At 40.1% G+C, this 26,906-nt stretch overlaps 1 protein-coding gene and 9 non-coding genes across 10 annotated transcripts in view; 9 read left to right on the top strand and 1 right to left on the bottom strand.

Annotated features, from left to right (window-relative positions):
* The window catches only part of LOC121519551 (potassium voltage-gated channel subfamily H member 2-like), a 30,739-nt gene extending 4,122 nt beyond the window's left edge, over positions 1-26,617 (bottom strand). The window contains exons 1-14 of the mRNA XM_041802293.1: positions 26,043-26,617; positions 23,145-23,317; positions 22,872-23,010; positions 22,454-22,591; positions 22,173-22,327; positions 20,301-20,542; positions 13,633-13,832; positions 13,449-13,536; positions 6,106-6,270; positions 5,889-6,010; positions 5,706-5,777; positions 1,959-2,058; positions 399-501; positions 168-316 (exon numbers count right to left, since the gene is read on the bottom strand). Of these exons, the coding sequence (XP_041658227.1) occupies positions 168-316; positions 399-501; positions 1,959-2,058; positions 5,706-5,777; positions 5,889-6,010; positions 6,106-6,270; positions 13,449-13,536; positions 13,633-13,832; positions 20,301-20,542; positions 22,173-22,327; positions 22,454-22,591; positions 22,872-23,010; positions 23,145-23,317; positions 26,043-26,162 (1,966 nt within the window). The 5' untranslated portion in view covers positions 26,163-26,617. The remainder of the gene's footprint in view (positions 1-167; positions 317-398; positions 502-1,958; positions 2,059-5,705; positions 5,778-5,888; positions 6,011-6,105; positions 6,271-13,448; positions 13,537-13,632; positions 13,833-20,300; positions 20,543-22,172; positions 22,328-22,453; positions 22,592-22,871; positions 23,011-23,144; positions 23,318-26,042) is intronic.
* trnay-gua lies at positions 7,369-7,474 on the top strand. The gene is made up of 2 exons: positions 7,369-7,405; positions 7,439-7,474. It is a non-coding gene; the product is annotated as a tRNA-Tyr (tRNA).
* On the top strand, positions 7,739-7,844 carry trnay-gua. The gene is made up of 2 exons: positions 7,739-7,775; positions 7,809-7,844. It is a non-coding gene; the product is annotated as a tRNA-Tyr (tRNA).
* Positions 8,842-8,947, top strand: trnay-gua. The gene is made up of 2 exons: positions 8,842-8,878; positions 8,912-8,947. It is a non-coding gene; the product is annotated as a tRNA-Tyr (tRNA).
* Positions 10,170-10,275, top strand: trnay-gua. The gene is made up of 2 exons: positions 10,170-10,206; positions 10,240-10,275. It is a non-coding gene; the product is annotated as a tRNA-Tyr (tRNA).
* trnay-gua lies at positions 10,695-10,800 on the top strand. Its single transcript has 2 exons — positions 10,695-10,731; positions 10,765-10,800. It is a non-coding gene; the product is annotated as a tRNA-Tyr (tRNA).
* On the top strand, positions 11,078-11,183 carry trnay-gua. The gene is made up of 2 exons: positions 11,078-11,114; positions 11,148-11,183. It is a non-coding gene; the product is annotated as a tRNA-Tyr (tRNA).
* On the top strand, positions 11,444-11,549 carry trnay-gua. The gene is made up of 2 exons: positions 11,444-11,480; positions 11,514-11,549. It is a non-coding gene; the product is annotated as a tRNA-Tyr (tRNA).
* Positions 11,815-11,920, top strand: trnay-gua. The gene is made up of 2 exons: positions 11,815-11,851; positions 11,885-11,920. It is a non-coding gene; the product is annotated as a tRNA-Tyr (tRNA).
* On the top strand, positions 12,187-12,292 carry trnay-gua. The gene is made up of 2 exons: positions 12,187-12,223; positions 12,257-12,292. It is a non-coding gene; the product is annotated as a tRNA-Tyr (tRNA).
* Positions 26,618-26,906: the final 289 nt, after the last annotated feature.

The raw sequence follows: 26,906 nt of genomic DNA, 5'->3' as shown, positions 1-26,906 counted from the left end.
AGTCAGACTCGGTCATGAGGGTCAATCCCATGGGCTGTTAGAGGTCTGAGCACAAGATAAAATAAAAAACATGGGAAAAAGTCAGAGGAAAGAGCTTAGAAAGAGGATGGGAGATGAAGAGCCATGAACATAGACACATGTAGAGGTGTATATTCCTGTCCACCTGCCTGTCAGGGGGTTACAGCTCCTCTCTCTCCTCTCGCTGTCGCCACTCCTTGCCGCGTTTGAAACGGCAGCGTGAAGTCTGGAGGTGTGATCAGAGTTGGTCACCTTTGGATCCTCCTCTTCGTCCTCGCTGGAGAACACTGGACCGTACCTTCACAGGTGAGACTTGTGTATTCAAACAGGTCGGGCACAAAGCAGCATAGATTTTAAACAAGCATTTCATGGTTGCTTACAGCGTGTGTTTATAGTCGTCTTTGTTGTGACCGTCACGCTGCTCCCTCTTATTTCTTCTACACCTGTAGGTCACCCTCTGTCTGCTCACGGACACCGTGTCACCTACAAGTATAATAGTATAAATACATAGAGGGCTTTCAGGAAGCATTCAGACCCCATCACTTTCTTACATTTTGTTATGTAGCAGCAAGATTCTACAGTCGGCAAACCTGAGCAATAAGGGAGAAGCTCTACATGTTAAAGGTCACATATTATGCAAATACACTTTTTCAGGCTTTTCTAACAAAAATATGTGCCCCTGGCCTGTAAACAATCCCCCCAACAATCAGAAAAATTCATTCCCATCTACCCTCTCTTTCTCCACCTTTAAGAAAATGCGTGCTGAAACAAGCTCTTAAGATTTCCCCTCATGATGTCATGTAGGGAGTTAGCCCCGCCCCCAGCTGCAGTTGGTCCTCCCTGCTTTGAAGAAAGTTCCGCCCTCCTCTCCTGACCCTCCTCTCAGCTGGCATCTGAGGCACATCCATTAAGCCACATCCATTTCCTGAGAGGGGCGGAGTCAAGGGCGGAGTCAGACAGCTCATTAACATTTAAAGCTACAGACACAGAAACAGCTCGTTCTGAGCAGGGCTGAAACAGAGGGGTTTTTAGACATACAAAAATCCAACACTGGAATTTTTTCTGCAACAAACCTTACAGGCATGTTTTAGGGACCTCTGAGACCGTCATAAACTTGTCTTAAAGGGTAAAATATGTGACCTTTAAGTCTGGAGGAAACATGGTGATGCTCATGGTGGCAGCATCATGCTGTGGGGGTGTTTTTCAGCAGCACGGACTGTAGACTAGTCAGGGCTGAGTGTATCAAACATCTCTGCAGAGACGTGAAAATAACTGTCCAACTGAGTTTGAGAGGATCTAAAGAATGGCAGAAAATCCGCCAATCCTGGTGAGCGTTCAAGGCTGTGGTTGCAGCCAGAGGTACTTCGTAAAGGGTCTGAATACTCATGTCAATGTGATATCTTATCTTTTTTATACATTCGCAAAAAAATTCTCAAACTCCATTTTCACTTTGTCATGATGAAGTCCTGAGTGTAGATTAATGAGAGAAAAAGAAAAACAAATGTAGCATCAGGCCAAATCCTTTGTAAGCCAAAATACCTTTAATTGTTACTAATCTAATCTGTTTCTGTTAATTGCATCCTTTTTGTACACCTTTAAATTCCGCTAGTTTGCATTTAAAATCATTTTGTTTCATTGTATATAATTTTACTGTCTTAAACCAAGGATAATTAACTTCCTGCTTTTATTGGTAAATCAAAATTATTATATGAACTTTTAGCATTTATTGAGATGATGGATTTCTGACATTTTTGTGACCATCAGTAACCATCAAGATTAAAATTTTAAAAACCTTTGAAAATTTTCACTCATGTGGGATGAATCTAGAATATATGGAAGTTTCCTTTTTTGACTTATTTACGGGGGAAAATTCAACTTTTGATCAAACTTTAATTTTTAGATGCACCTGTAAATAAATAAACAAGTCCAGAGTTAGTTACCGGTGTGTGTTGAGGAGAGTTTGTGTCTTCTGCGTTGTCGGCTGAAATCGTCGTAGTCAGAGTCGTCTCCACCAAGCAGACCAACACCTTCACTGTTTACCTGGGCAGGAGAAACAAATGAAAACTGGTACATGAATAATGACTACAAACAAACAAACAAATAAAATAAAAAAGTTTATATACCTCCACGCAGAACGTGGAGGTATATAAACTTTTGTGAGTTGTGAGTTTAAGAGGGCAAAATATGAAATAATTGTGAGTTTAAGAGGGCAAAATATGAAATAATAGTTGAAATCTTGAGTTCTAGAGGGCAAAATATGTAACAAAAGTTGAAATTGTGAGTTTTAGTGGCCAAAATATGGAAAAAAAGTCAAATTTGTTAGTTTTAGAGGCCAAAATCTAAAATAAAAGTCAAAATCGTGAGTTTTAGAGGCCAAAATATGGAATTAAAGTCGAAATTTTGAGTTTTAGAGGGCAAAATAAGAAATAATAGTCAAAATCGTGAGTTTCAGAGGGCAAATTACGTGATACAAGTCAAAGTCATGAGTTTCAGAGGGCAAAATATGTAACGAAATTCAAAATCATGAGTTCAAGAGGGTAAAAATATGAAATAAAGGCAAAATCGTGAGTTCTAGAGGGGAAAATATGTAACCAATATCGAAATTGTGAGTTTTAGAGGCCAAAATATGAGTTTGAATTTTAAATTGTGAGTCCAAAAGGTCAAACCTTGGGATTAAAAGATAAAGTTAGAAGTTGAAAATGTGAAAACATGAGACAAAAATCAAAATCATGAGTTTAAAAGGTCAAAATATGAAACTAAAAAGTTACATCCTTAATTTGACTGTGGGATGAAAAATTGAGAATATGAAATGAAAATACAGATTAATTTCTTCTCCCACATTCCTGACTTTTACTAATTTTTACATTTTACTTTTTCAAAATGTTTTGACTTAACAAGGATATTCCAAGTTTACATTTTTTTATACCGGAGGAATCTGCATGCCTGTGGGCCAGTTACGATAAAAATATGATATGATCCTTAGGGCCGAGTGTAGCTGTACCACAGGCTGGATTCGGCCCCTGATGTAGGCAGACAAAGAGATGGTGCGGCCCCATCGAGAGGCCATAAATAAAAACCCTCCCTCTGTCAGTAAAATATGCAAAAGGGAGTGGGAGGAACGGTAAGAGAGGAAAGAGTGGGCCAGGTGCATGTGTGCTCTGCAAGCTGAATAAATAAGTAAAAATGGGTGAGGGATGGCGTGAGGTTGAAGGGGCTGTTCACGCAGACGCGTTGAGGAGTTCATGTAAAGTTCATGTTCTTGTGGTAATGAAGAAAAAGGCTGTAAACCATACTGATAAGAACTGACGGGGAAAAACAGACTGTAACGTGACAGATTTAAGAAAGACAGCGAGGCTATGAAAAATGGCGCCCTTTGACTCAATACGAAAAAAAATAAGTGATGCAGCCAGAGGAAGGAAAAAAGCTGAGTAAAGGAAAACTACGTTCTTGCTGACATTGACCTTTGAGAAGGGGAGGGACTTAAACAATACAATGACCTAATTTGGAAGCAGACGCCATTTTTCGTGCTGATGAGTAATGTTGTTTTGGAAAAAAGCAGGGTGGACACAGCTATGAAGAAGGGTGTCAGACATGTCTAAAAACCATGGTCAGAAGAGAGAAAATCTGTTTTTGTCTACATACACTCAAGTTGATGACCGTATTCATCTTGAATGCACCAAATCCTGCCTGTCTTTGAGCATTTATTGCAAACTCCTGTTGACTTCTTAAAGAAACTGAATTTTTGCGATAGGGAAACAACACTTGAACCGTTTCAGCACAAGTGCCTTCTTCTGAAAGTGAAAATAAATTTCTATTTATGTTTGTTGTATGACAGGTCACTGTGTTATGAACCCCCAGGTCAAATTTCAGTCAAAAAAAACATCTGTAATTTTATAAAATGAAGCTTCAAAATCATGAAAAAAGAGGCAGTAAAATCTGCTCCAGGATGGTGTGGGCGTGTCTGTTGAATGAGCTGAAGCCACGCCCACTCAGGCGTGAATCAAATTTAAAAATGTTACAATCTGAATGGAGGAAAGCATTCACGCCATTAGCCTGCCTCTTGACCTTATGTTGACCTTATGCAGCTGCCTGGCTCTGTGCCAGAGAAGAGACAAAGTCTGTCTCAAATCTCTGTTATGATACTTGAAATACTCCATAAACCACTGTGGATAGATTTGGCAAATTTACCTCACAATGAATAAAAAAAAAACCAGCATTTAACTGACTGTTAACTTTCAATAAAGGCAGTGACATCAGCTAACAACAGACTGTACAGAGATGAACTGCTCTGTGATTTTATATTGTAGTGTTAGAGGGGCGGGGTCATTCCCCACTGTGGGCTCGTGACATCACCAGCCCACATATTGGCCCCGCCCAAATTTAAGCAAGCCAGGAAAGAGGTGAAAACATTTCTAACGGTCAAAATCCAAAATTCACTCACATGTAGATCTCAGTGTTTCCACATGTTTACAGCAACCATATTCCAACATATCTAGAGTGTTAAGACACAATTTTGGATTTCACTGTACAGTGTCTTTAAAGGTCAAATTTTGGCACTTTTCACCTATTCACAAGTTTAATTTTTAACAAACTCGTCCAAAGGATTTCATCAGATTGACTCAAGATTTTTTGGGGTCATCCTTGACAAGTTGGCAATCTTTGGAGGAGGATTAGGGCCACAGGTGAAGGAAAAAATAAAGCTTAGCACTGAGATTTAAGTCGAAATGAGAAGAAAAAAGTTGAAATGAAGTTTTAAGAATACATTTGAAATGAGTAGAAACAAAAGTTTTTGTCAGTCATCGCCAAATATCTCAGAGATAATCCCACATTCTGAAAAAATTATTCATGCCTTTGATACCTGTTTTTGTCACAGTGCCCTCATGTGGCAAAAAGAGGAATCAAAGCCTCTTTTTGGTACATAGTCACGTGGAAACATAATTCTGTGTTCTTCACAATTTTATGGAAAACCATGACAGTGAGGCAGTGGAGGCAAGAATTTCAATATCTCGCCATTTGACAGGAAGTTGGTGTAACTCTCATATGAAACATCTGACTGGCATGAAATTTCCCTTGTATGACCAAGGTCTGCTCCTCTACAAATGTAATAAACATCCCACCTCCTTTGAATTTTACATAACTGATATCAGTTCTTCACCAGTCACATATACAAATTAGCATCTTCCTTTGTCATACTGCCACCTACTGTTAAAAGGCCAGTATTACCTCATATACAAAGTGTAATAATGGCAGCCCTGGGAGGATCTACATGATCTCTACTGTGTTGTGGCACACTGTTGCTATTGCTACACATCTGAAGTTGCGACATGGAGTGGAGTGCGAGGCCCCTCAGTGCTGCTTGCAAATTGAAAAGATCTTCCTTTAAATGATTTGCAGTCCAACAATATATTCAACTTCCTTCCTTCTGCATGCACACAGAAAAAGCATGCATGGCTATGTACCTTGGTGCATATGTTTACACACTTTCAACAACTTTTTTTTGCATTTTAGCCTGATGTAGTGCCATTGTTAGACCTGACAAATGCATCTTACTCCCATGTATGCAACAGAAGTTTAATATATTTCCTGAAATGAAGCACTAAAGTTGTGATAATTTTAAAAACAAATATTCAGACAGTGATTACGTTTGACCATCCTGTTGTCTTAAAATGTTCACATAAATAACTCACATCTCTGAGGTTGAAGGTGATCTCCAAGTTTGACCAGAAGTATTTACAGAACTCAGGGTACATGTCCAGAACCTGCAGACAAAGAAACACTGCTATATTATCAAAGCAGTCATTAATATTCCTACAGTACTCTGTGCTTTTTATAGAGTCCACCAGAGAAAGCTCCCTCTTCTGTGATGTTACCTCTGTCATGTCGTCTCTGTAGATCTTGTGTAGGTCACAGTAGGTCAGAGCTCGTACGTCAGCAATCGACTTTCCTGGGAGAGGGTGCAGGTTGATGGGTTCTCCAAAGATATCATTCTTCCCTGCAGGACACGATAACGGCGATTCACTCGACTGGGAGTTACTGATGAAAGTAAAGTGGAGGAGATGTGCAATCATGGGATGTACGATCACCTACCCAGTATGGCCACCACCACGTCTCCTTTAAGGATCTCAATGGACCCTCTGGAGATGAAGTACAAGGCTGAGATCAGGTCTCCAGCGTGGACCAGTGTGTCACCTGGGGGGGCATGGGTGGTCTTAAACCTCATGGCCAGAGCTCTCAGACAGCCTTTGGATGATCCTACGCATGGCAACAAGAAGAACAGCAACTTTAGACATCCTTAACGCCACAAAAACAAAGGTACAGCAGCTTCAGATGACCCAACACACCACAACAATAACAACATCGACAGCAGGTATGTAGTGATGTTATCTTTAGCATCTGACACGACTGTTAGGGCTGAATGTCAAAACTTCATATTATGTTGTATAATCTGTTAAAGCATCAGATATGTTCACCTGATGAAGACTTCACAGAAATGACTTCAATATTTGGGTAAATATAAATCAGGTTAATTTACAATGGTTTCTTTATTTCATCTGTGATGAATATCAGTGGATTTGACAGTTGTTTTAGTCTTTAATGCATTATACTGCTATCACGTAGTCTCGCCTTTTCTTGCACATTTAAATAACGTTACAGTAAAGGCCGCCCATCAGAGGGAAAAGGGGAGAGCTTTCTGGGGCCCAGGCAACTGGGGGGTTGTGGAGGTCAGCAAAACCATGGTCCATTGTTAAGTTAAGCTATGATAACCAATATATTCAACCTGAATAATAAATCACTATTGCCACAAAAAATGAGTTTTATTTCTTTATGCTTAGGTAGGATATAGGCTTCTTAAAAATGCTGTCCCCTTAAACAGAATGACCTTTTTATTGGTACTGTTAACATTTGATGGAGATACTGAACTAAATGATTAGGGAAGTAATGCCAGCTTCATATCTAGTTCCTAATGTGCAGAAACATCAAATGGAAAATAGAGTAGAAGATACTGACATGACTTTAACTGAGAAGAACGGAATAATTGTGAAGAGACAACAAATAAGTTGGCGTGGCAAAATTGTGATAAAAGTGGCCAAACAACGGCAAAAGTGGGCAAAAAATATGGGAAAAAAGGGTCAAAAGTTGCAAAAAGGTGATCAAAAGGGGTCAAAAGCGATGAAAAGTGTGGCAAAATTGGGCAAAAAAAGTGTCCAAATGCAGGCAGGTAAATTGACCAAAAAACTTGATAAATCACGTGTTTGTGCATTTTTCCGATCTACTTTCCTTTGTTAAAAATTGAATCCACATGCTGCTCATAAAAGTGTTTTTCACATCATTTTGGATGCATCTTTGCATCCTTCGATAGCTCAGTTGGTAGAGCGGAGGACTGTAGGACATGTACCCACCAAGAGTGGAGATGAGAGAAATCCTTAGGTCGCTGGTTCAACTCCGGCTCGAAGGAGGAGCTTTTAACTGTGGAATATTGTACACTGCAAGCATGAAATGGCTCATCAGCACATAGTTGTGAAAATGCATATAAATGCACTTAAAAGAAATTTCCTGTTGCACGTTCTGCACATATTGTCCACCTCCCAGGCTGCTTTTGGAAGCACTTGATATTTCACATGTTTCTGCATTTTTCCTATCTACTTTCCTTTGTGAAAAATTGAATCCACATGCTGCTTTTAAAAGTGTTTTTCACATCATTTTGGGTGCATCTCTGCATCCTTCGATAGCTCAGTTGGTAGAGCGGAGGACTGTAGGTTATTGACACACCAAAAGTGGAGATGAGAGAAATCCTTAGGTCGCCGGTTCAAATCCGGCTCGAAGGAGGAGCTTTTAACTGTGGAATATTGTACAGTGCATGCTTGAATTGGCTCATCAGCACACAGTTGTAAAAATGCTTATGAATGCAGTAAAAAAAAAAAAAAAAAACAAGTTCCTGTTGCACGTTCTGCACATGTTGTCCACCTCCCATGCTACACTCAAAAAACCCAACATGGGTGTCTGCTACACGAACCTAAGTCTAACATGTACCTTCTATTATATAAAACCAAGTTTTATGGTTGAACACTTTCAAATTATGTAGTTTTAACGTAACATGCAACAACTTAAAATTTACTAGACTAATTTATGTTAACACAGAGTTCAAACTGCAAATCACCGCTGCTTACAACTCCAGACCAGTAGGTGGCAGTAATGTGCAACTTTGCTTTGTTGGATCAGCACAATTTATTCATGTAACTGTACTATTTTAAAAAGTAGTTGCAACTACCCTATTAAATTAAGTAACTCATAATCTTATTGTGGCGCTCCAGGAAGCAGTCGCATGGAGCAGAGACTTGTGGGATTGTTTTGTGCAAAAGAATTTGCTCTTCTACTGCTCTATAATGTCCATGTTTCATTGCAAAGTTATGACTGTGCTTGTTTTGTTTATTGGTTCATGTTTTTAGGGGAAAATGTTTGTCCAAGTATGACACCATTAGTGGGGGGGTTAATGCTGCAGACTACCCTGCCTGTGTGTCTCTGTATTTGAGTTCTAAATAAAAGATGGTTGCTCGTGCGCATTTGCAGGAGGGCTTGATAAGCTTATTCAGCTTGTCTTGAGCCATTCCTCTTCACGGGTTGCCGCAATATCATATTTTTTTTTTTTTTGGCCACAATAACATACAAGTTTAAATGGCCAAACGCAGGAAGGTAAATTGACAAAACACTTGATGTATCACATGTTTCTGCATTTTTCCGATCCACTTTTCTTCGTGAAAAATTGAATCCACATCCTGCTCTTAAATGATTTTTTTTCACATCATTTTTGATGTTCTTCTTCATCCTTCGATAGCTCAGTTGGTAGAGCGGAGGACTGTAGGTCATTGACACACCAAAAGTGGAGATGAGAGAAATCCTTAGGTCGCTGGTTCAAATCCGGCTCGAAGGAGGAGCTTTTAACTGTGGGATATTGTACAGTGCATGCTACAATTGGCTCATCAGCACACAGTTGTGAAAATGCATAAGATGCAGTAAAAACTAGAAAAGCACTCGGAGAGCGCAGACCTCTGTCATTAGTCCTATCTCCCAATAGTGAAGAATCCTTTAAAAAATTTCTGTATCCAGATGGTGATTCGGATCACTCCCAAAATCTGATCAGTTCTTCCTTATGCCATTTCTGACCTTTTCTGAAAATTTCATCAGAATCCATCCACAACCTTTTGAGTTATGTGGCAAAAAAAAAGACAAAACCTCCCTGGCAGAGGAAAAGATCAAGTTCCTGTTGCATGTTCAGCACATATTTGTCCACCTCCCATACTACTTTAGGAAGCACTTCATATTTCACTTGTTTCTGCGATTTTCTGCGTGACAAATTGACCCAAAAGGCTGCTCATGAAAGTGTTTTTTACATCATTTTTGATGCACCAGTGCATCCTTTGATAGCTCAGTTGGTAGAGTGGAGGACTGTAGGACATGTACCCACCAAAAGTGGAGATGAAAGAAATCCTTAGGTCACCAGCTTGAAGGAGGAGCTTTTAAACTGTGGAATATTGTACAGTGCATGCATGAAATGGCTCATCAGCACATAGTTGTGAAAATGCATATAAATGCAGTTAAAAGAAATTTCCTGTTGCACGTTCAGCAGATATTGTCCACCTCCCATGAAGAACTTCATATTTCACATGTTTCTGCATTTTTCCCATCCACTTCTCTTTGTAAAAAAATTGAATCCACATCCTGCTCTGAAATGTTTTTTTTGTTCACATCGTTTTTGAAGCAGCTCTGCATCCTTGGATACCTCAGTTGGTAGAGTGGAGGACTGTAGGTCATGTACCCAGCAAAAGTGGAGATGAGAGAAATCCTTAGGTCGCTAGTTCAACTCCGGCTCGAAGGAGGAGCTTTTAACTGTGGAATATTGAACAGTGCATGCTTGAATTGGCTCATCAGCACACAGTTGTGAAAATGCTTAGAAATGCGGTAAAAAAAAAATAAAAAACAAGTTCCTGTTGCACGTTCTGCACATGTTGTCCAGCTCCCATGCTACAATTGGAAGTACTTCATATTTCATGTGTTTCTGCATTTTTCGCATCTACTTTTCTTCGTGAAAAATTGAATCCACATCCTGCTCTTAAATGATTTTTTTTCACATCATTTTTGATGTTCTTCTTCATCCTTCGATAGCTCAGTTGGTAGAGCGGAGGACTGTAGGTCATTGACACACCAAAAGTGGAGATGAGAGAAATCCTTAAGTCGCTGGTTCAAATCCGGCTCGAAGGAGGAGCTTTTAACTGTGGGATATTGTACAGTGCATGCTTGAATTGGCTCACCAGCACACAGTTGTGAAAATGCATAAAATGAAGTAAAAACTAGAAAAGCACTCAGAGAGCTCAGACCTCTGTCATTAGTCCTATCTCCCAATAGTGAAGAATCCTTTAAAAATTTCCTGGATCCAGACGTTGAGTCGGATCACTCCAAAAATCTGATCAGTTCTTCCTTCTGCCATATCTAATATTTCCTGAATATGTGATCAAAATCGGTCCACAACTTTTTGAGTTATGTTGCTAACAAACTAACAAACCCTGCTGAGCACATAACCTCCTTGGCGGGGGTGAAGATCAAGTTTCTGTTGCATGTTCAGCAGATATTGTCCACCTACCATGCTACATTTTGAAGCACTTCATAATCATTTCCTGCATCCTTCGATAGCTCAGTTGGTAGAGCGGAGGACTGTAGGAAATGTACCCAGCAAAAGTGGAGATGAGAGAAATCCTTAGGTCGCCGGTTCAAATCCGGCTCGAAGGAGGAGCTTTTAACTGTGGAATATTGTACAGTGCATGCTTGAATTGGCTCATCAGCACACAGTTGTGAAAATGCTTAGAAATGCGGTAAAAGAAAAATAAAAAACAAGTTCCTGTTGCACGTTCTGCACATGTTGTCCACCTCCCATGCTACAATTGGAAGCACTTCATATTTCATGTGTTTCTGCATTTTTCGGATCTAGTTTTCTTTGTGAAAAATTGAATCCACATCCTTTTCTTAAATGTTTTTTTTTCACATTGTTTTTGATGCATCTCTGCATCCTTCGATAGCTCAGTTGGTAGAGCAGAGGACTGTAGGTCATGTACCCACCAAAAGTGGAGATGACAGAAATCCTTAGGTCGCTGGTTCAACTCCGGCTCGAAGGAGGAGCTTTTAACTGTGGAATATTGTACAGTGCATGCTTGAATTGGCTCATCAGCACACAGTTGTGAAAATGCTTAGAAATGTAATAAAAAAAAAAAACAAGTTCCTGTTGCACGTTCTGCACATGTTGTCCACCTCCCATGAAGAACTTCATATTTCACATGTTTCTGCATTTTTCCCATCCACTTTTCTTTGTGAAAAATTGAATCCACATCCTACTCTTAAACGTTTTATTCACATCATTTTTGAAGCATCTCTGCATCCTTCGATAGCTCAGTTGGTAGAGCGGAGGACTGTAGGAAATGTACCCAGCAAAAGTGGAGATGAAAGAAATCCTTAGGTCGCTGGTTCAACTCTGGCTCGAAGGAGGAGCTTTTAACTGTGGAATATTGTACAGTGCATGCTTGAATTGGCTCATCAGCACACAGTTGTGAAAATGCTTAGAAATGCGGTAAAAGAAAAATAAAAAACACTTTCCTGTTGCACGTTCTGCACATGTTGTCCACCTCCCATGAAGAACTTCATATTTCACTTGTTTCTGCATTTTTCCCATCCACTTTTCTTTGTGAAAAATTGAATCCACATCCTGCTCTTAAACGTTTTATTCACATCGTTTTTGAAGCATCTCTGCATCCTTCAATAGCTCAGTTGGTAGAGCGGAGGACTGTAGGATATTGACACACCAAAAGTGGAGATGAGAGAAATCCTTAGGTCGCCGGTTCAAATCCGGCTCGAAGGAGGAGCTTTTAACTGTGGAATATTGTACAGTGCGAGCTACAATTGGCTCATCAGCACACAGTTGTGAAAATGCTTAGAAATGCGGTAAAAGAAAAATAAAAAACAAGTTCCTGTTGCACGTTCTGCACATCTTGTCCACCTCCCATGAAGAACTTCATATTTCATGTTTTTCTGCATTTTTCAGATCTACTTTTCTTCGTGAAAAATTGAATCCACATCCTTTTCTTAAATGTTTTTTTTCACATTGTTTTTGATGCATCTCTGCATCCTTCGATAGCTCAGTTGGTAGAGCGGAGGACTGTAGGTCATGTACCCACCAAAAGTGGAGATGAGAGAAATCCTTAGGTCGCTGGTTCAACTCCGGCTCGAAGGAGGAGCTTTTAACTTTGGATATTGTACAGTGCATGCTTGAATGGGCTCATCAGCACACAGTTGTGAAAATGCTTAGAAATGTAATAAAAAAAAAAAAAACAAGTTCCTGTTGCACGTTCTGCACATGTCGTCCACCTCCCATGCTGCTTTCAGAAGCATTTGATTTATCACATGTTTCTGCATCTTTCATTGTGAAAAATTGAATCCACATGCTGCCCTTAAACCTTTTTTTTCACATCATTTTTGATGTTCTTCTGCATCCTTCGATAGCTCAGTTGGTAGAGCGGAGGACTGTAGGACATGTACCCAGCAAAAGTGGAGATGAGAGAAATCCTTAGGTCTCTGGTTCAAATCTGGCTCAAAGGAGGAGCTTTTAACTGTGGAATATTGAACAGTGCATGCTTGAATTGGCTCATCAGCACACAGTTGTGAAAATGCATACATATGCTGTAAAAAACATCAACTTCCTGTTGCACGTTCCAAAGAACCATCAATCATTGCCTCTTACTTGTCTTTCCTCTTGAAGCTAGCGATTGTGCCTCCCAATTGCCTTTTAATCTCTTGCGGCAGCATTTTCAGCAAGCCGGGAACTTTTGTGACATTGGGGGCTTCAGCGATTAAATCCACACCAGGTTACCCAATATTGAATGTATTTTTATCCATTTAATCGACTTACCATCATTTTTTACCACTAGCTCAAGTGCTAACTTAAATGCTAACCACCATTTTGTTTATCCTTTGTGAGGGTCTGTTGGCCAATTGCAGGCTGTAATCACGGCATGCTACCTGTGTAGAACATAAAGGAAAGATAGGAATGCTATTGATCCAACACATGCACTGAGGAGGGCCCATTCTCGGTTTTTTTTTGTTTTTTGTTTTTTTTTTGTTTTTCAGGGGCCCAGCAGATCTGTGGGCAGCCCTGGTTATGGCACTTGTCATAAAGTTGTAGTAAAAACGTATGGCTGTACAAATTCCCGAAGCACACCTAGAGTTACCTCAAGGCCTTGCCACACCATTTGAGAACCACTGGTTTAGATTCTATTCACCACCAACTGAATGCTTGTGGTAGCTTCTGTAAAGTCCTTTCGGACTGCCTCGGAAAGAAGGACCTGCAATATTTACTGAGAGTTGGGCGTGGGGTATGAATCTGAGGTTACCTTTGAAAGCCTTACAGTTCTGCAGCAGGGTTCGGTTCAGGTGGAGACAGATGTCTGCCTGCAGACACTCAGGAAAGCCTTTCAAAACCTGAAAACAGGGATCATTTTGATGAGAACCAATCGCCTTTACAATGGAATGATGACTAAGCCTGTAGGAGACGCCCTGAAATCATCGTGTTCTCACGGCATTCATGTCGATCCCATTGGTGTAGGACCAGGCGTGCTGGAAGTACTCCTCCAGACGCTGCCTCAGAGGGTTTGGGATCTGGTGGAAGCGGATGAACTCTCGGACTCTCATCATCTGTGCGTGGTAACGAGCCGTACCGGAGTACAGCCGCTGGATGATGGCCGACACATTACCGAAGATACTGGCATACATGAGAGCTGCAGTACGGACAAAAAACACAAACACAAACAGAAACCTTGATAATTAAGCCTAAAAGAAAGGTTGACTATTAAGTTTCCTTCAGCAAAGAGAGAAAATCAAAGTCCTATCGATTAATCTTCTTCTGCTTATCCAAGATCAGGTTGTGGTCGAGCAAGTCAACTCAGACATCCCAAATATCAAAGTATTTCTTGACCAGACTGGTATATAATCCCTCCAGCAAGTTCTGGGTCTTCCCTGAAATCTCCTCCCAGCTGGGTGTGCCTGGAAGACCTCCAAAAAGAGGCTCCCAGGAGGCATCCTGATCAGATGCCCGTACCACCTCAATTGGTTCCTTTTGATGCAAAGGAGCAGCAGCTCTACTCTGAGCCTCATGGCTTAGACTGAGCCCATCCATCCAGGACACTCATTTCACTCACTTGTACCCACCTGTACACGGGAAACTTTGCACGTACATCCCGTCTCGTGAAAATTTGGATATTTTTTGGGTCTCCAACATGAAAATTCAGAATCGCAAAAAAGAGCCCCTAACAGTTTTCAAAGTTAAAGCCCCCACCTTTGACTTTGTTGTAGATTCATGAAATTTTGTGTGCAGGTGCGGCTTGGGGAGATCTACAAAAAAGCCTCTTGGGCCTACACTCTATCTCCAACAGGAAATCCGCCATTTTGAATAAATATGCAAAAAAGGAGCTGGTTTTGGCCTTTTCCAGGGGTCATATCTGGATTAACTCCGCTGAGGGATTTCATCCAATCGACTTGTACTTCGGCACAGAGCTACATGAGACATAGATGATGAAAAGTTATTCGGGGTTTTCTGATTAGTTGAAAGGTGTGGCCATGGCCACAGACCCATGCTGTAAAACAAACAGAAAGTCTGCCATTTTTATTTTTGTGGTCAAAAAGCAGCACATTTAGCATGATTATCACTACAGCCATTTTTACACAAAAACTATCCACTGAGAACAGAATCCCTCTTCTTCTTTGTTTTTTTTTTTAAGGTTTGGTGTTTAAATGTCAATCAGATCCACTAATGTGCCTGAAACTGCTGTAGTATGCATGCCAGGCCAGTAGATGGCAGTGTAACTGACAATGAAACACATGCATGCACACCATTCCTTCCTCCTGGTGGTGTCAACAGACAAACATGGCTGACACACAAATGTTTGCGTGGACAGATGAAGTCGGGTTGCTTCCTAGTGACAGTCAACCACAAAATAAATAGATATTTAAAAAATGGGAACATATAAACGTTGGCAGGAAGTGAGCAGCACAAACAAACAGCAATTTTTGTGTGGTCTGTGCAGCACCAGGCCAAGATCAAGTCTCTGACGGACTACATGCAGAACATGGAGCAGAAGAGACAGCTGGAGGAGAGCCAGGACGCTCTGACCGAGGAGCTCGCTAAGCTGCAGGCTCATGGTTCGCACATTTATATTAACCATTAAAACATCTTAGCTCAAGTAAAAACAGGTGAACTTGATGGAATTTTCCTCTTTGTTTTTTCATCAGAGAAAAGACACAAGATGTCAGGAGAGGAGAAGGAGAAGGAGGACATCAGCAGACACGATGGGGACAGGGACATAAAGGTGAGGAGGAAACACGTCACTGAGAATCTCTGTTACAGAAATGTGAAATAGCTGAATGTTTTTGTGTCTGTGTGGCACAGAAAACTCTGGAAGAGCAGCTGGAGAACCACAGAGAGGCTCACCACAAACAGCTGAGCCCACTGAGAGACCAGATCGAAGATGAGCAGAGGATGCTGGACGAGCTCACAGAGTAAGTCTGACTGTTTTAAATCCAACTACATATTTAAAGATGTTAGAGACCACAGACATAAGAAGAAACACATGGCATGAAATATTTGAATGAAAGTCTGCAGTAAAATAAGTACACTAATTATTTTGACCTGTGTTACTGAAAACTGCTCAACCAAAGAGCCAAATTGTTGAAAAATACCTTTGCAATAGCCACATTTAAAGTGGTGAAAAGTGGCAAATATGGATTAAAAGAGACATAAATGTCAAAAAGCAGAAAAAAATGGTATAAAGGTTCAAAATTTGAATAAAATAGCAAAAAGTGGGAGAAAAGTGTCAAAAAAAGGAGTTACAGATGAGAAAAATGGTAAGAAGGCAGCAAAAAAAAAATTTGCAAAAAATAGTGAAAAGTGACTAAAATGGCCCAAAAGCGGAAACAGAATTGGTGAAAAGGCAAAAAATAGGCATTAAATGGCAAAAACTAGGAGACAAGTAGCAAAAATTTAGGAAAAGTGATATAAAAAAGGAGTTATGGATGATAAAAATAGTTAGAAATGGCAGAAATGTGGTAAAAAAATATTAACAGGTGACTAAAATGGTCAAAAAGCTGCAAAAATGTGGTATAAAATAGCAAAAAGTGACTAAAATGGCAAAAAGCTGAAAAAAATGTGGTTAAAAATAGTGGATGGTGACTAAAATGGGAAAAAAGATGCAGAACTATGGTAAAAATGAATGGTGATTAAAATGAACAAAAGCAGCAAAAAATGTTGAAAAGGTGCAAAATTGGAATGAAATGGCAAAAAAAAAAAGAGTGAGAAGCGACATAAAAAAGGGGTTACAGATGATAAAAACGGTCAGAAAGTGGCAAAAAATGTGGTGAAAAGTGACTGAATAGGCAAAAAGTGGCAAAATGGCCTAAAAATTATGTGAAAAGTGACTTAAATTGCAAAAGGCAACAAAAATGTGGTTAAAAATGGTGAGAATTGAGTTAAATAGTCAAAAAATGGCAAAAATGTGCTAAATTATTGGTGAAAAGTGACTAAAAGGGCAAAATGCTGCAAAGAGTGACAAAAACGTAAACAGTGTAAAAAACCAGCTTAAACTGGGTGAAAAGTGGCCAAAAAATTGCCAAGAAGGGGAAAGAACATCAAGTAGCAAAAAGCAGGATAAAGTATCAAAAACTACAAAACTGGCAAAAATAGATTAAAAGTGTCAAAAAAAAGGAAAAAAGGGAGAAGAATTAGAAATAAGGGTAATAAAAACAACTAAGAGAAAAAATAAAGGTTGACAGTTAAAGCCTCCTGTAAAAGAGTGGAAACAAACTGATTAATGTGACTTGATATGGATCATTCCTGAGGTGAAAGTTTTTTAAGGTTTTCTGGGGAAAAATATTTGAAATGAAGACATAAAAGAGCCACAAACCATCCCAATGAAGCCACATGTTGAGTTTTACTCATTTAGACTAATAACTGTTTGTGACAAGACTTCAACTGGATCAGGAATGTAGTCTAAAATTTTGACTTCAAGTCCACAGAGACGAAGGAAGCAGTAGAAAAATCAACAAACCTATTCATGTTTGATGTTTTTTAGATCTAGGATATTTCCACAGATGTAATTGGTTCTCACTGAACCACTTTATGCTGTTTAAATGATCATAAAGTTAGTTTTTTATTGTTTTTTCTAACCAAAGTAGTGACAGTCATTACAACTGTCTACTGTGTGTGATCCTCATGAGGAAGGATGTAAAATCCTCGTACCACTCCTCTTTACTGAGCCAGGAACTTTTAGCTGCATACGACTGTAGTCTGGCTTTACACTGGCTCTAAAAGTCTACACACACCTGTTACATTGTTGTCATGTGAAGGTTCCCTACCTGGGATCCGGGCACCCCGAGGGGGGGCGCCTATAATGAACTTTAATTTATAGAGTCATGATTGAAAATGTAATGTAAGAGGAAGTATTAGAGCCCTCTAAAGGTCCAACAAAATAAAGAGGATCTGTACATTTCTTGGAAAAAGGTGACATTTAAAAGTACATTTTTGAGATTATAAAGTTGTGTTTTTTCAAGAACCTGAACTCAGAATTTTCTAGTTCAAAAGTCATAAATTATTACATCTTGGACTTTAAAATTTCAAGTTTGTGACATTCTAAACTAGTGAATTTACAAGGATCCAAACTGAAAACAGTGAATAGAAATATCTCTTCAGAGTGTGGGGAATAATGATATTGTGATTATTCTTGGATCATTTCCTCACTGATCAATCCTACTAAGAAAAAGCTCTTGATTAGGCGATCAACTGTAGGACTTATGGAAGGAAAACAGCTTCTTCCCTTGTCATTTTCTTTTTCCACGGCTCTTTTGGATTTTATATCTTTATAGGCAGATATTTATGAAGAACTCATTTATGCAGGCCTGTTATGCTGGGATTTTGTCAATAAAACAATTAAAAGTAATGTTTAGATTGTCCTGGGGGGCTTTAGAGTGTTAAGAGTAGAGGGACCCCAAAGAAAAAAGGTTAGGACCCACTGATGTAAAGCTCCAACATTTCAGAAATGTTCTGCCTTTTACCATTTTAGAAGCCAAATAACTGTTTGGAGAAATTTCCAGAAACCAGAAGAACAAAATGAATATATGTTTATGTGGTTTGTTGACATTTCTCCAGTTACTCTGCTGTTAAAAAGCGCCCAATCAGAGCTTAGCGAGCATCTCCTCTCAGTCTGAACCAGGGTCTGCTGCTGGAGCAGGAGAGGCTGATGTCAGACTACGACAAACTGAAGACTGAAGAGCAGGAGAAGGACACCAAGCTGCAGAAACTCATGTGAGTAAAGGACTCATCCGTATGTTTATTGATGTGGAATGTGAATTCATGTGGTTTTTGTTTGCAGGCTGCTGGCTGAGCAGAGGGAGCAGGCCAGAGAGGACCTGAAGGGCCTGGAGGGTCAGGGTACCAAAGTATCTTTTATTTTGAAAGGGCATTTGACCGTACGGAAATCAAGGAAATGGACAACTTCACTCGTTTTTTGATTTGTGTCCAGAATTGAAAAACGAGTAAAGTTGTCAGTTTTCTTGATTTCCGTATGGTCAAATGCCCTTTCAAAATAAATGATACTTTGGTACCCTGACCCTGGAGGAGAGCGTGGTAAGTATTTCCTGTTTCTACATTGGAGGAGATGAAGTCCCCGTGAGGGCTCAGTGATCATCCGTGCATGCAAATAAAGACTCCATCCTGTAAAACCCCTGCTTTGTCTGCGTTTTTGTTGTATAACCCCTTACTTACATCTCTGATGGCCCCCCAGGGGGGCGCCACACCGCGTCCCCCCTCCTCCATCAGGCATGCCTTGATCCAGGTACCGGCCACAGTGGGGTTTGAACCCCAGCATCCCCTGCAGAACTGGTCTAGTCCAGTCCTCTGTGCCATCGCCGCCATACCTTTCACACTACCATCTCTTCTCCTGGCGCATTTATCCTCTTTGTTCAGGATTTGGCTTTAAAATTCACCGAGACCAAGATGGGAGTCGAACCTGGAACCTCCAGACTCTGAGTCAGTCCACTATCTCTTTAGGCTACAGAGCCAGACATGTAGCAGAGCCTCAGAGGAGCTTTTCCTTCTTTATTTGGACTCAAATCTTGAAAACTTAAAGACATTGGTTAGATTTGAAAGACCAACTCCTGTCCAGGTCTCCTGAAGTCTATATGTGGACTCAGACTTTTAAAATAGATGAACCCATGGTAAGATTTGAACCTGTGAACTCCTGATTCACAGTTAGTTGGCTTTTCCACTAATCCACTGAGACACACACCTGTTCATGTTTCTCAGAGGATCTGATCTCTGCTTTTGGGGACTGGACTTAAAAATGCACCAAGAATCAAACCCACAACCTTCCAACTCTATGGCAGTCCTCTTTGCTCCTGAGTCAGCGATTTACCCCAGCAGCTTCAAAAATCCACAGAAGATTTGAACCAACAACCTCATGATTCTAGGGCAGTTACCTGTCCAACTGAGCTAACGCACAGGCTAAATCTAGCTGCAGTTTCTATGAGACTTCACATCTGGAGTAGAACATCTCTATCATCCACAATCTTTGCTTCTGAAGACCGTTTTCACATCTTGAGTTGCACATCTCCATGACTGATAATCTGCTGCTGAAGACCATTTTCATACTTGAGAGGAGATATAAATAGATATTAAAGCATTGACGAAAATGATGAAACAAACTTGTACACATCTTGAGCTCTCTATTTGCTCCTCTGGTCGATCTTCATCACCAATGATTGGAACATTCAGTTAATGCTTTTAGCCAGAGGGAGAGGGAGTGAGGCTGCAAGCATGCAGGAGAGAGAGAGAGAGAGAAACAGTGGCTGAGCCAAGCAGAGCAGAAAGAGGAGCTGTGAAAATGACAATACAGTGATTTGTTCATAATTCGGAGCTGCAGTCAGAATTTTCAGGGCGCATGCCTCCTTCCCATTAGTTTTACTGCCAAAATAATGGCAAGCTCGGGTATCGCCTCTGTTTCTGTGACAGTGTGAGTGTTGCAAAGCTCACATAACCCATGGGTGCAGCGCGCCTTGTTGCTGGCATGCAACGGTTGCTACGTATCTGCTTTAGGGTAACACCTCGACATGCAACGGGTTGCGAGGGCCCATTATCGCTGCTTGCAGCTTTAGTTTATCTTATTTTTATTTTGCCTCCAGTTGTTTGGTGCATGACTGACCTCCGATCAGCATGACGCAGATGGAGAAGATCTTCTCTGAGTTGGTGTTCGGGGAAACGTTGCCAAAGCCAACGCTGGTCAGACTGCTGAAGGTGAAATACAGCGCCGTGACGTATTTATCTCTGATCGACGGACCCGACCCCATGATGGATTCATTGTACGGCTTCCCCAGCTGGTCGCCCAGCGTGGCCAACCAGCCAATCCCAGCCGAGGTGGTCCGCTCCACATTACCTATGGCATACCTGGGACAAGAAAACCGACAGCTGAAAGGTAACATCGTCACTTCGCATGATTATACCCTTAAAGTAACACAAACTGTTTACATTTATTTCAATTCATGTCATATGCACTCAGTGAAGCCTGTCCTAAATAAAGGCAGACTAATTTACAGGCTCTATGAAATAGACACCTGGGATATTGGTTGGTGTATTTCACAGCCAGTGGGTTTCTAATTTCAAAATTTAGAAATAAACTGTTTCCCAATTATCATTTAAAAATAGAAGAACAAAACAAGGAAAAAATATGACCGTGGTCCTTTCAGGCAGTTCACATTAATAAAAGATTTAAAACAGGAAAACCTGAAATAGCCTGCATAGCAATGCACTGTTTTACAGTATAATAATAAGCATGTTTACTCTTTACAAAGTTTTATGAATTTTCCATTCATGACTGCATGTTTGCTTTTTTTTTTTCCTACATTAAAATTGTAAATAAAAGTTTCCACCAAGCAATACAATCCCGAAAACTTGACTTGTACTGTGTACATGGATAAATATCTCCAGTCCAGGCTTATTTATCTATATTATTTATTGTTTTTCTTCTGATAAAAAATAATAGTAATAATAGTAGATTTATAAGTAGTTATTTAAAATACTTTGTGTAAGTCAAATATGGCTATCGTTAAAGGGGAAATATTTTAAGTTTTAAGACAAGTTTATACTGGTCTCAGAGGTCCCCAATACATACCTGAGAAGTTTGCTGCTGATCAAACACTCCAGTATTGGATATTTGCATGTCTAAGGAGCCCTCTGTTTCAGCCCTGCTTACAATGAGCTGTTTCTGTGTCTGTAGCTTTAAATGTTAATGAGCTGTCTGACTCCGCCCCTGACCACACCTCTCTCAGGTAATGGATGTGGCTCTCTTGAATCTTCCTCAGCTTTCTTCTGAGGAGGAAGGGCCAACCAAACCTGGGGGCAGGGCTAACTCCCCATATGACATCATGAGGGGAAAATTTGAGAACGGCTTGCTTCAGCACATATTTTCTGAAGCGGGGGGGGGGGGGTTTCTGGTACTTGAGGGGTTTGTGAACAGGCCAGGGGCACATATTTTTGTTTGAAAAGCCTGAAAGAGATTTTTGCATAATATGTCCCCTTTAAACTGTAAAACACAATGGATGACTATGAAGGCTTTTATCTTAACATGCAGGCTTTTATTTTGAAATGTTTACCTTTCCCATTGGGTCACATGTTTTCCTGTTCTTCAAGGTCTTATGTAAAAATGAGACAACAAAATCAAAAAATATTTTTCTGATTTTAACTGAAAAAAAAAAAAAAAAAAAAAAAATAAACACAAATACTGCTCAGTTCTTTGTTGTCTTTTCCACCCCTTTAACAATGAAAAAATAATAATAACAAGAATTTCCTCAGATTTTTTTAGGCTTGCTTTAACCAGGAAATGGAACTGCCTAAAGGTACAATGACCATACAAGAGCTTAATTTTCCTCTGTTTTGTTCTACTTTCAAACAGAAATTTGGACAAATTTAGTTCAGGATTATTAAAAACACAGTGATATACCAGATAATAAATAATAAAGTTTTGGGATAATAAGTTTGTGTCAGAGTGGAAAATAGATAAAGATGGTTTATGACGAACCAGATGCAGGCCAACCAGTGAGCGATGAGGGCGAAGGTGCACATGAGGAGGAAGAGGACAGCCGCTCCATACTCTGAGTATCGATCCAACTTCCTGGCTACACGGACCAATCGTAACAGCCGAGCCGTCTTCAGCAAGCCAATCAGAGTCGTGGTCTGTTCAGAGGACAAGAGCAGCAGTGAGATCACAGGATGTTAAAAATATTCATGAAAATAAAAAAGTCTCCTGGAGCCGAGTGCATCAGCTGGGGTTAGTCTGGGTGTTATGGTCCTCCCCCGTACCTCTCCTTCTCCCCCTCCTCGGACCACCTCCTCTCCTGAACGGTAGATGAGCAGGTCAAAGGGGATGGCGGCGACCATGTCGATTAGAAACCATCCTTTGAAGTAGTGGACGGCGATCCGAGAGGACTGACTCACCACCTGAGGACACGAACAGCAGACAGGACGGTATTAATGTGTGCAACAGTGATCGCCCACTGTTTAGCCACTCTGCTTCCTGTAGTACATTTCCTGTTTGAACCCTCCCTTAAAGTTTCATATGGAGTTATTATTGTTCCAAAACTCAAGAGCACATTCTACTGTTACTATGAAACCGACACTGTCTGATTTTTTTCTCTATTTCTCTTGTTTCAGAATGTTTGGGGCTCCTGAGTTTTGTAACAATAATGACTCCATAGACACAGAGGGTTACTCCGCTGACCTCGTCATTGGAGTTGACGTATGTGGTCCTGAAGTTAATGATGATGTCGACGATGAACATGATGTCCACAATCAGATCGACCACGTTTAGCGGGGAGCACGAGTACCCGCAGGTCTGCATGGCTGCCTCCTCCTGGTCACTGGGGTCACAAACATTTGTCCAGCAGGGGGCGACAAAGACACAGGATGTCTCAGGATCTATTTCTCAGTGAGTCACAAGCTTGATCTAAACAACACAGAACCTGTCTGTTGCTCAGTGTGAGCGTGCTCTCACCTGAGCAGAAAGGTGGCCGAGTACGGGGTGAATATGGCCGTGTAGATCACTAACAGCAGGATGACCCAGTCCCACACCGCTTTAAAAGGACTGTAATGAAGGATGGTCCACTTCTGGATCCTTGGAGTCTGCAGCTTGTACTCTGGTAATACGTCAGCACCTAGAGATAGCACCTGTGGGGAAGAGGGAGAGAGGTGAGGATGGGGGTCAAGGAGGGAGAGGGAAAGAGATGATGGAAATGATGGGGGAGAGAGAGAGATGTACTCCGTGACTCCTCCACCTGGTCCATGATCTTTGAGTGTAGCTCAGTCTAGATCCATTCAAACCCGTGCCCATTGTCTGAACAATGTGACTGTTTCTCGCCTCCTTCAGGCCATAACGCCCGTTTATTTCTCCAGAATGTAGTTCATTGTCTCTAGGTTACAAAGATCTGTAAAAGTTTTTACAATTTTTATGGTACATTAGCTAGAATCTTTAAAAACATCTGATGACTAAAGCAGTGTAACTCAACCCTGCTCAACCAAAGAGCAAAGTTGGGTGAAAAGTGGCAGAAATGGGTGCAAAGTCACAAAAAATGGAATCACCGATGGTCAAAAAGCATCCAAAAATGAGTGAAAAGTGACCAAAATGGGCAAAAAAAGCTGTAAAACGGTCAGAAAATGGGGAAAAAAGAGGCACTTAATGGAAAAAGACAGCTTAAATCGGCAAAATGTGACAACAGTGGGGGAAAATTAGCAAAAAAGCATGATCAAAGTGGCCAAAGAGTGGTAAAAATGGGCTAAAGGCAGCAGAAATTGATTACAGTGGCAGAAAATGTTAAAAAAAAAAAAAAGGGACAAAAATTGCAAGTAAGAGCAATGGAAATATACAGAGAAAAAAAAAGGTTGACCATTAAGTTTGACAATTAAACCTACTGTGTAATCTCAGGAAACAAACTGATTAAAGTGACTTGCAATGGATTGATTTTGAGGTCAAGGTTTCCATTTTTAAGGTTTTCTATATATAACTATTTTTCAAATTTAGATGAGCCACAAATCATCACAAAAGAGCCACATGAGGCTCCAAAGCCACGCGTTGAGTATCACTGGACTATTTCTCCTAAGGTATAATCACATATTTCTTTATATAACCCCCTCCCCTTATTCAGGTCATACCACGGCCTCTGAGGTAAAATGGGGGGGGGGGGGGGGGGGGTCATTTCTTTATAGTCAGCACATTCATACAGAACATCTATCACTTCCTCCTTTCTCAATAAAATACTGGGTCAGAATGACACCAAAACAGATCACAGAGGTGGAGGGAAATTTATCAGCCATAACCCATCTCTGTAGTGTGCATAAATTAGTATTATCATTCTATTTATTTCTGTTGATAACTTGGAGCTCTGGTACTGAACAAAGATGGTGACAACCAAAGTGAGCAGGAAATAATATAAATTGTTATGCAGTGAACCAAAGATGCTTCATGATCATATTAATAGTACTTATGTATGCATCACAGGTATTTTATTTTGCATTAAGTTCTCTTCAGAGCAAACAATTCTCATTTGAGAACAGTGACACTAGGGGACTAAGAAAGCAGGCCTCTAGCCTCAGCCTCTAGGCTGCCCTCTAAGTGGGAGAAATTAGGGGTAAAAAAAGGGGAATAAATGAGTTAACAGTTAAAAAAAAAGTGGGATAAGAATGGAAAAAGTAGCCTAAGAGCAGCACCCTATAATTGCTAATAAGTTATTATTGGTTTCTGATGCTTATTCGATCCACTTTTGAACCACTTTTCAACGCTGTTTTAGCTCATTTTTGACACTTTTTTCCACTTTTAACTCCTTTTTGCAGCTTAATTTAACCCTCCTTACTACCTAATCTAGCCATTTTTAAACTATTTTTAATAAACATTTTCCATTTTGCCTCTAACCCCTTTTTTGCCCTTTTTAACAGCTGTTGAACAATTTTTTTTGCCATTTTTTAACCATTTTTCACCATTTTCTACCCATTTTTGAAACCCATTTTGCCCTTTTATAACCCCCTTGTGCAACTTAATCAGTTTTTTAATTCTTTTAGCTATTTTATCAGGCCATTTTTGCAACTTTCAGACATTTTGAACCCATCGTTCCCCACTTTATTGCCATTTTTGTCTAACTCATTTTTGCTAATTCTTTAGCCACTTTTTAACTGATTTTCGCCATTTTCGACCCATTTTTAGTAACCCATTTTTGCCTGTTTTATCCCTTTTTGCCACTCTTTGACTATTTTGGCCTCTGTTAAACAATTTTTTTCACCACTTTTTAACCCCTTTTCACCACTTTTTCTCAAGTTTTGCAATAATTTCATATTTTTCCTTTACAGCTGAGCTATGATGTTCACAAACATCAGGATCCCATAAAATAGAGTGGAAGGTCCAATATTGCTTTCCTAATGGTTTAGTTCATTGTTAACATTAACAATAAAAAGGCAGCTCTGTTCTAAGAGAAGTTTTTTTAAATATATATATATATTTTTTTTTTTTTTTGAACTATATATTTGGCTATATTTTACTACAGAATGAATAAATAAAATTATCTGCTCTGATAAAAGTTATTATTGAGGTTAAAATTAAATATGGTTATCACAGCTGAACTTTACAATGGACCAGGACCTCCATGACCTCCATGGGCCCCTTATTTGGCTGGGCATCAGAAAGATCCCCCCCTTTTGTAGTCCCTCATAGGCGGCCTGTACTGACCGTCTTATTAGGTGCAAAGATGATTGAACAAAACGAGAGATTAAGCAGAGTAGAGCTTAAGTTAGCACAAGTTAACCATTTTCTTACCCAGTTTTCTGCTGAAAAGGTAAATCAGTTAAACAGACTAACAGAGTATGAACTAGGAGAGCAGCTCACACACTCACACACAGGTGGTCTCACCTCATGAGCGACCACTGAAGATATCCGTACGGCTCTCTTTACTTTGTTTCTTTGGTCAGAGCCGTGGTCAGACACACTGCCATCCACGATGCTCACCGACGACATTATGAACAGGTTCATATAATTTTAACAAAATTCTTCTAATGTGTCCTTCTAGCTGATCGTACTAACTATTTTTTCCACTTCTGGTCTCAGATGGAAAGATGTTCACTCCCTTTTCTTTCCGTTTTCTTCTTTCTCTTCTTCCTTTATTTCTTCTCTAAACTCCCTCTTTTACTCCTTTTCCTTCCCCGTTATGTCTGAGAGCCTTAGGATCCTTTTTCCATCATTACAAGGAGATAAATTTAACATTTAGTTTTCTTAATCGTAGTTTATCCAGCAGTAGTTGTCTTTAATGCTTCACTCTTTGCAGCTCTCTCCTCTTGATGTAAAGTTCAGCCTGATGATAATCCCATATCTGAATCCTGTTTGTCCATGATGTCCTTAGCTTGTCTTCAGTGTCACATTAATGAATCCATAAAGTCCAGAGCCAAACAAAGACATCATTGATAGCCCATATCTGTATTTGCAGTAAGTTGGTCAGAGCACCAGTTAAAAATAAAATCATTTCAGCCTCCGGTCCTCCACAGCCCCACACGGATCCATCCTGATGCTCTCAGCCCCTCCTTTCTCTCTCCTCCCTCCTCTGCCACCCAATAAGGGCTTTGTTTACAGCAAAAAAGGTTTTCTGATTTGCTGCTAGAACAGTAAGACATAAAAACTAGGGTACAAACTTCATGTACTACTTTCTGATAACCAAATAACTAGAAAGCAGTAGGTCAGGGTCTGAACAGACTTGTTTTTGTGCTACCAATGCCCATCAGC

The sequence above is a fragment of the Cheilinus undulatus genome, linkage group 13 (genome assembly GCF_018320785.1).
Source record: "Cheilinus undulatus linkage group 13, ASM1832078v1, whole genome shotgun sequence".
In the NCBI taxonomy this organism is placed as follows: Eukaryota; Metazoa; Chordata; class Actinopteri; order Labriformes; family Labridae; genus Cheilinus; species Cheilinus undulatus.
Note: the sequence above shows the minus strand (reverse complement) of the source record. Positions and strands in the feature narration are given on the sequence as shown.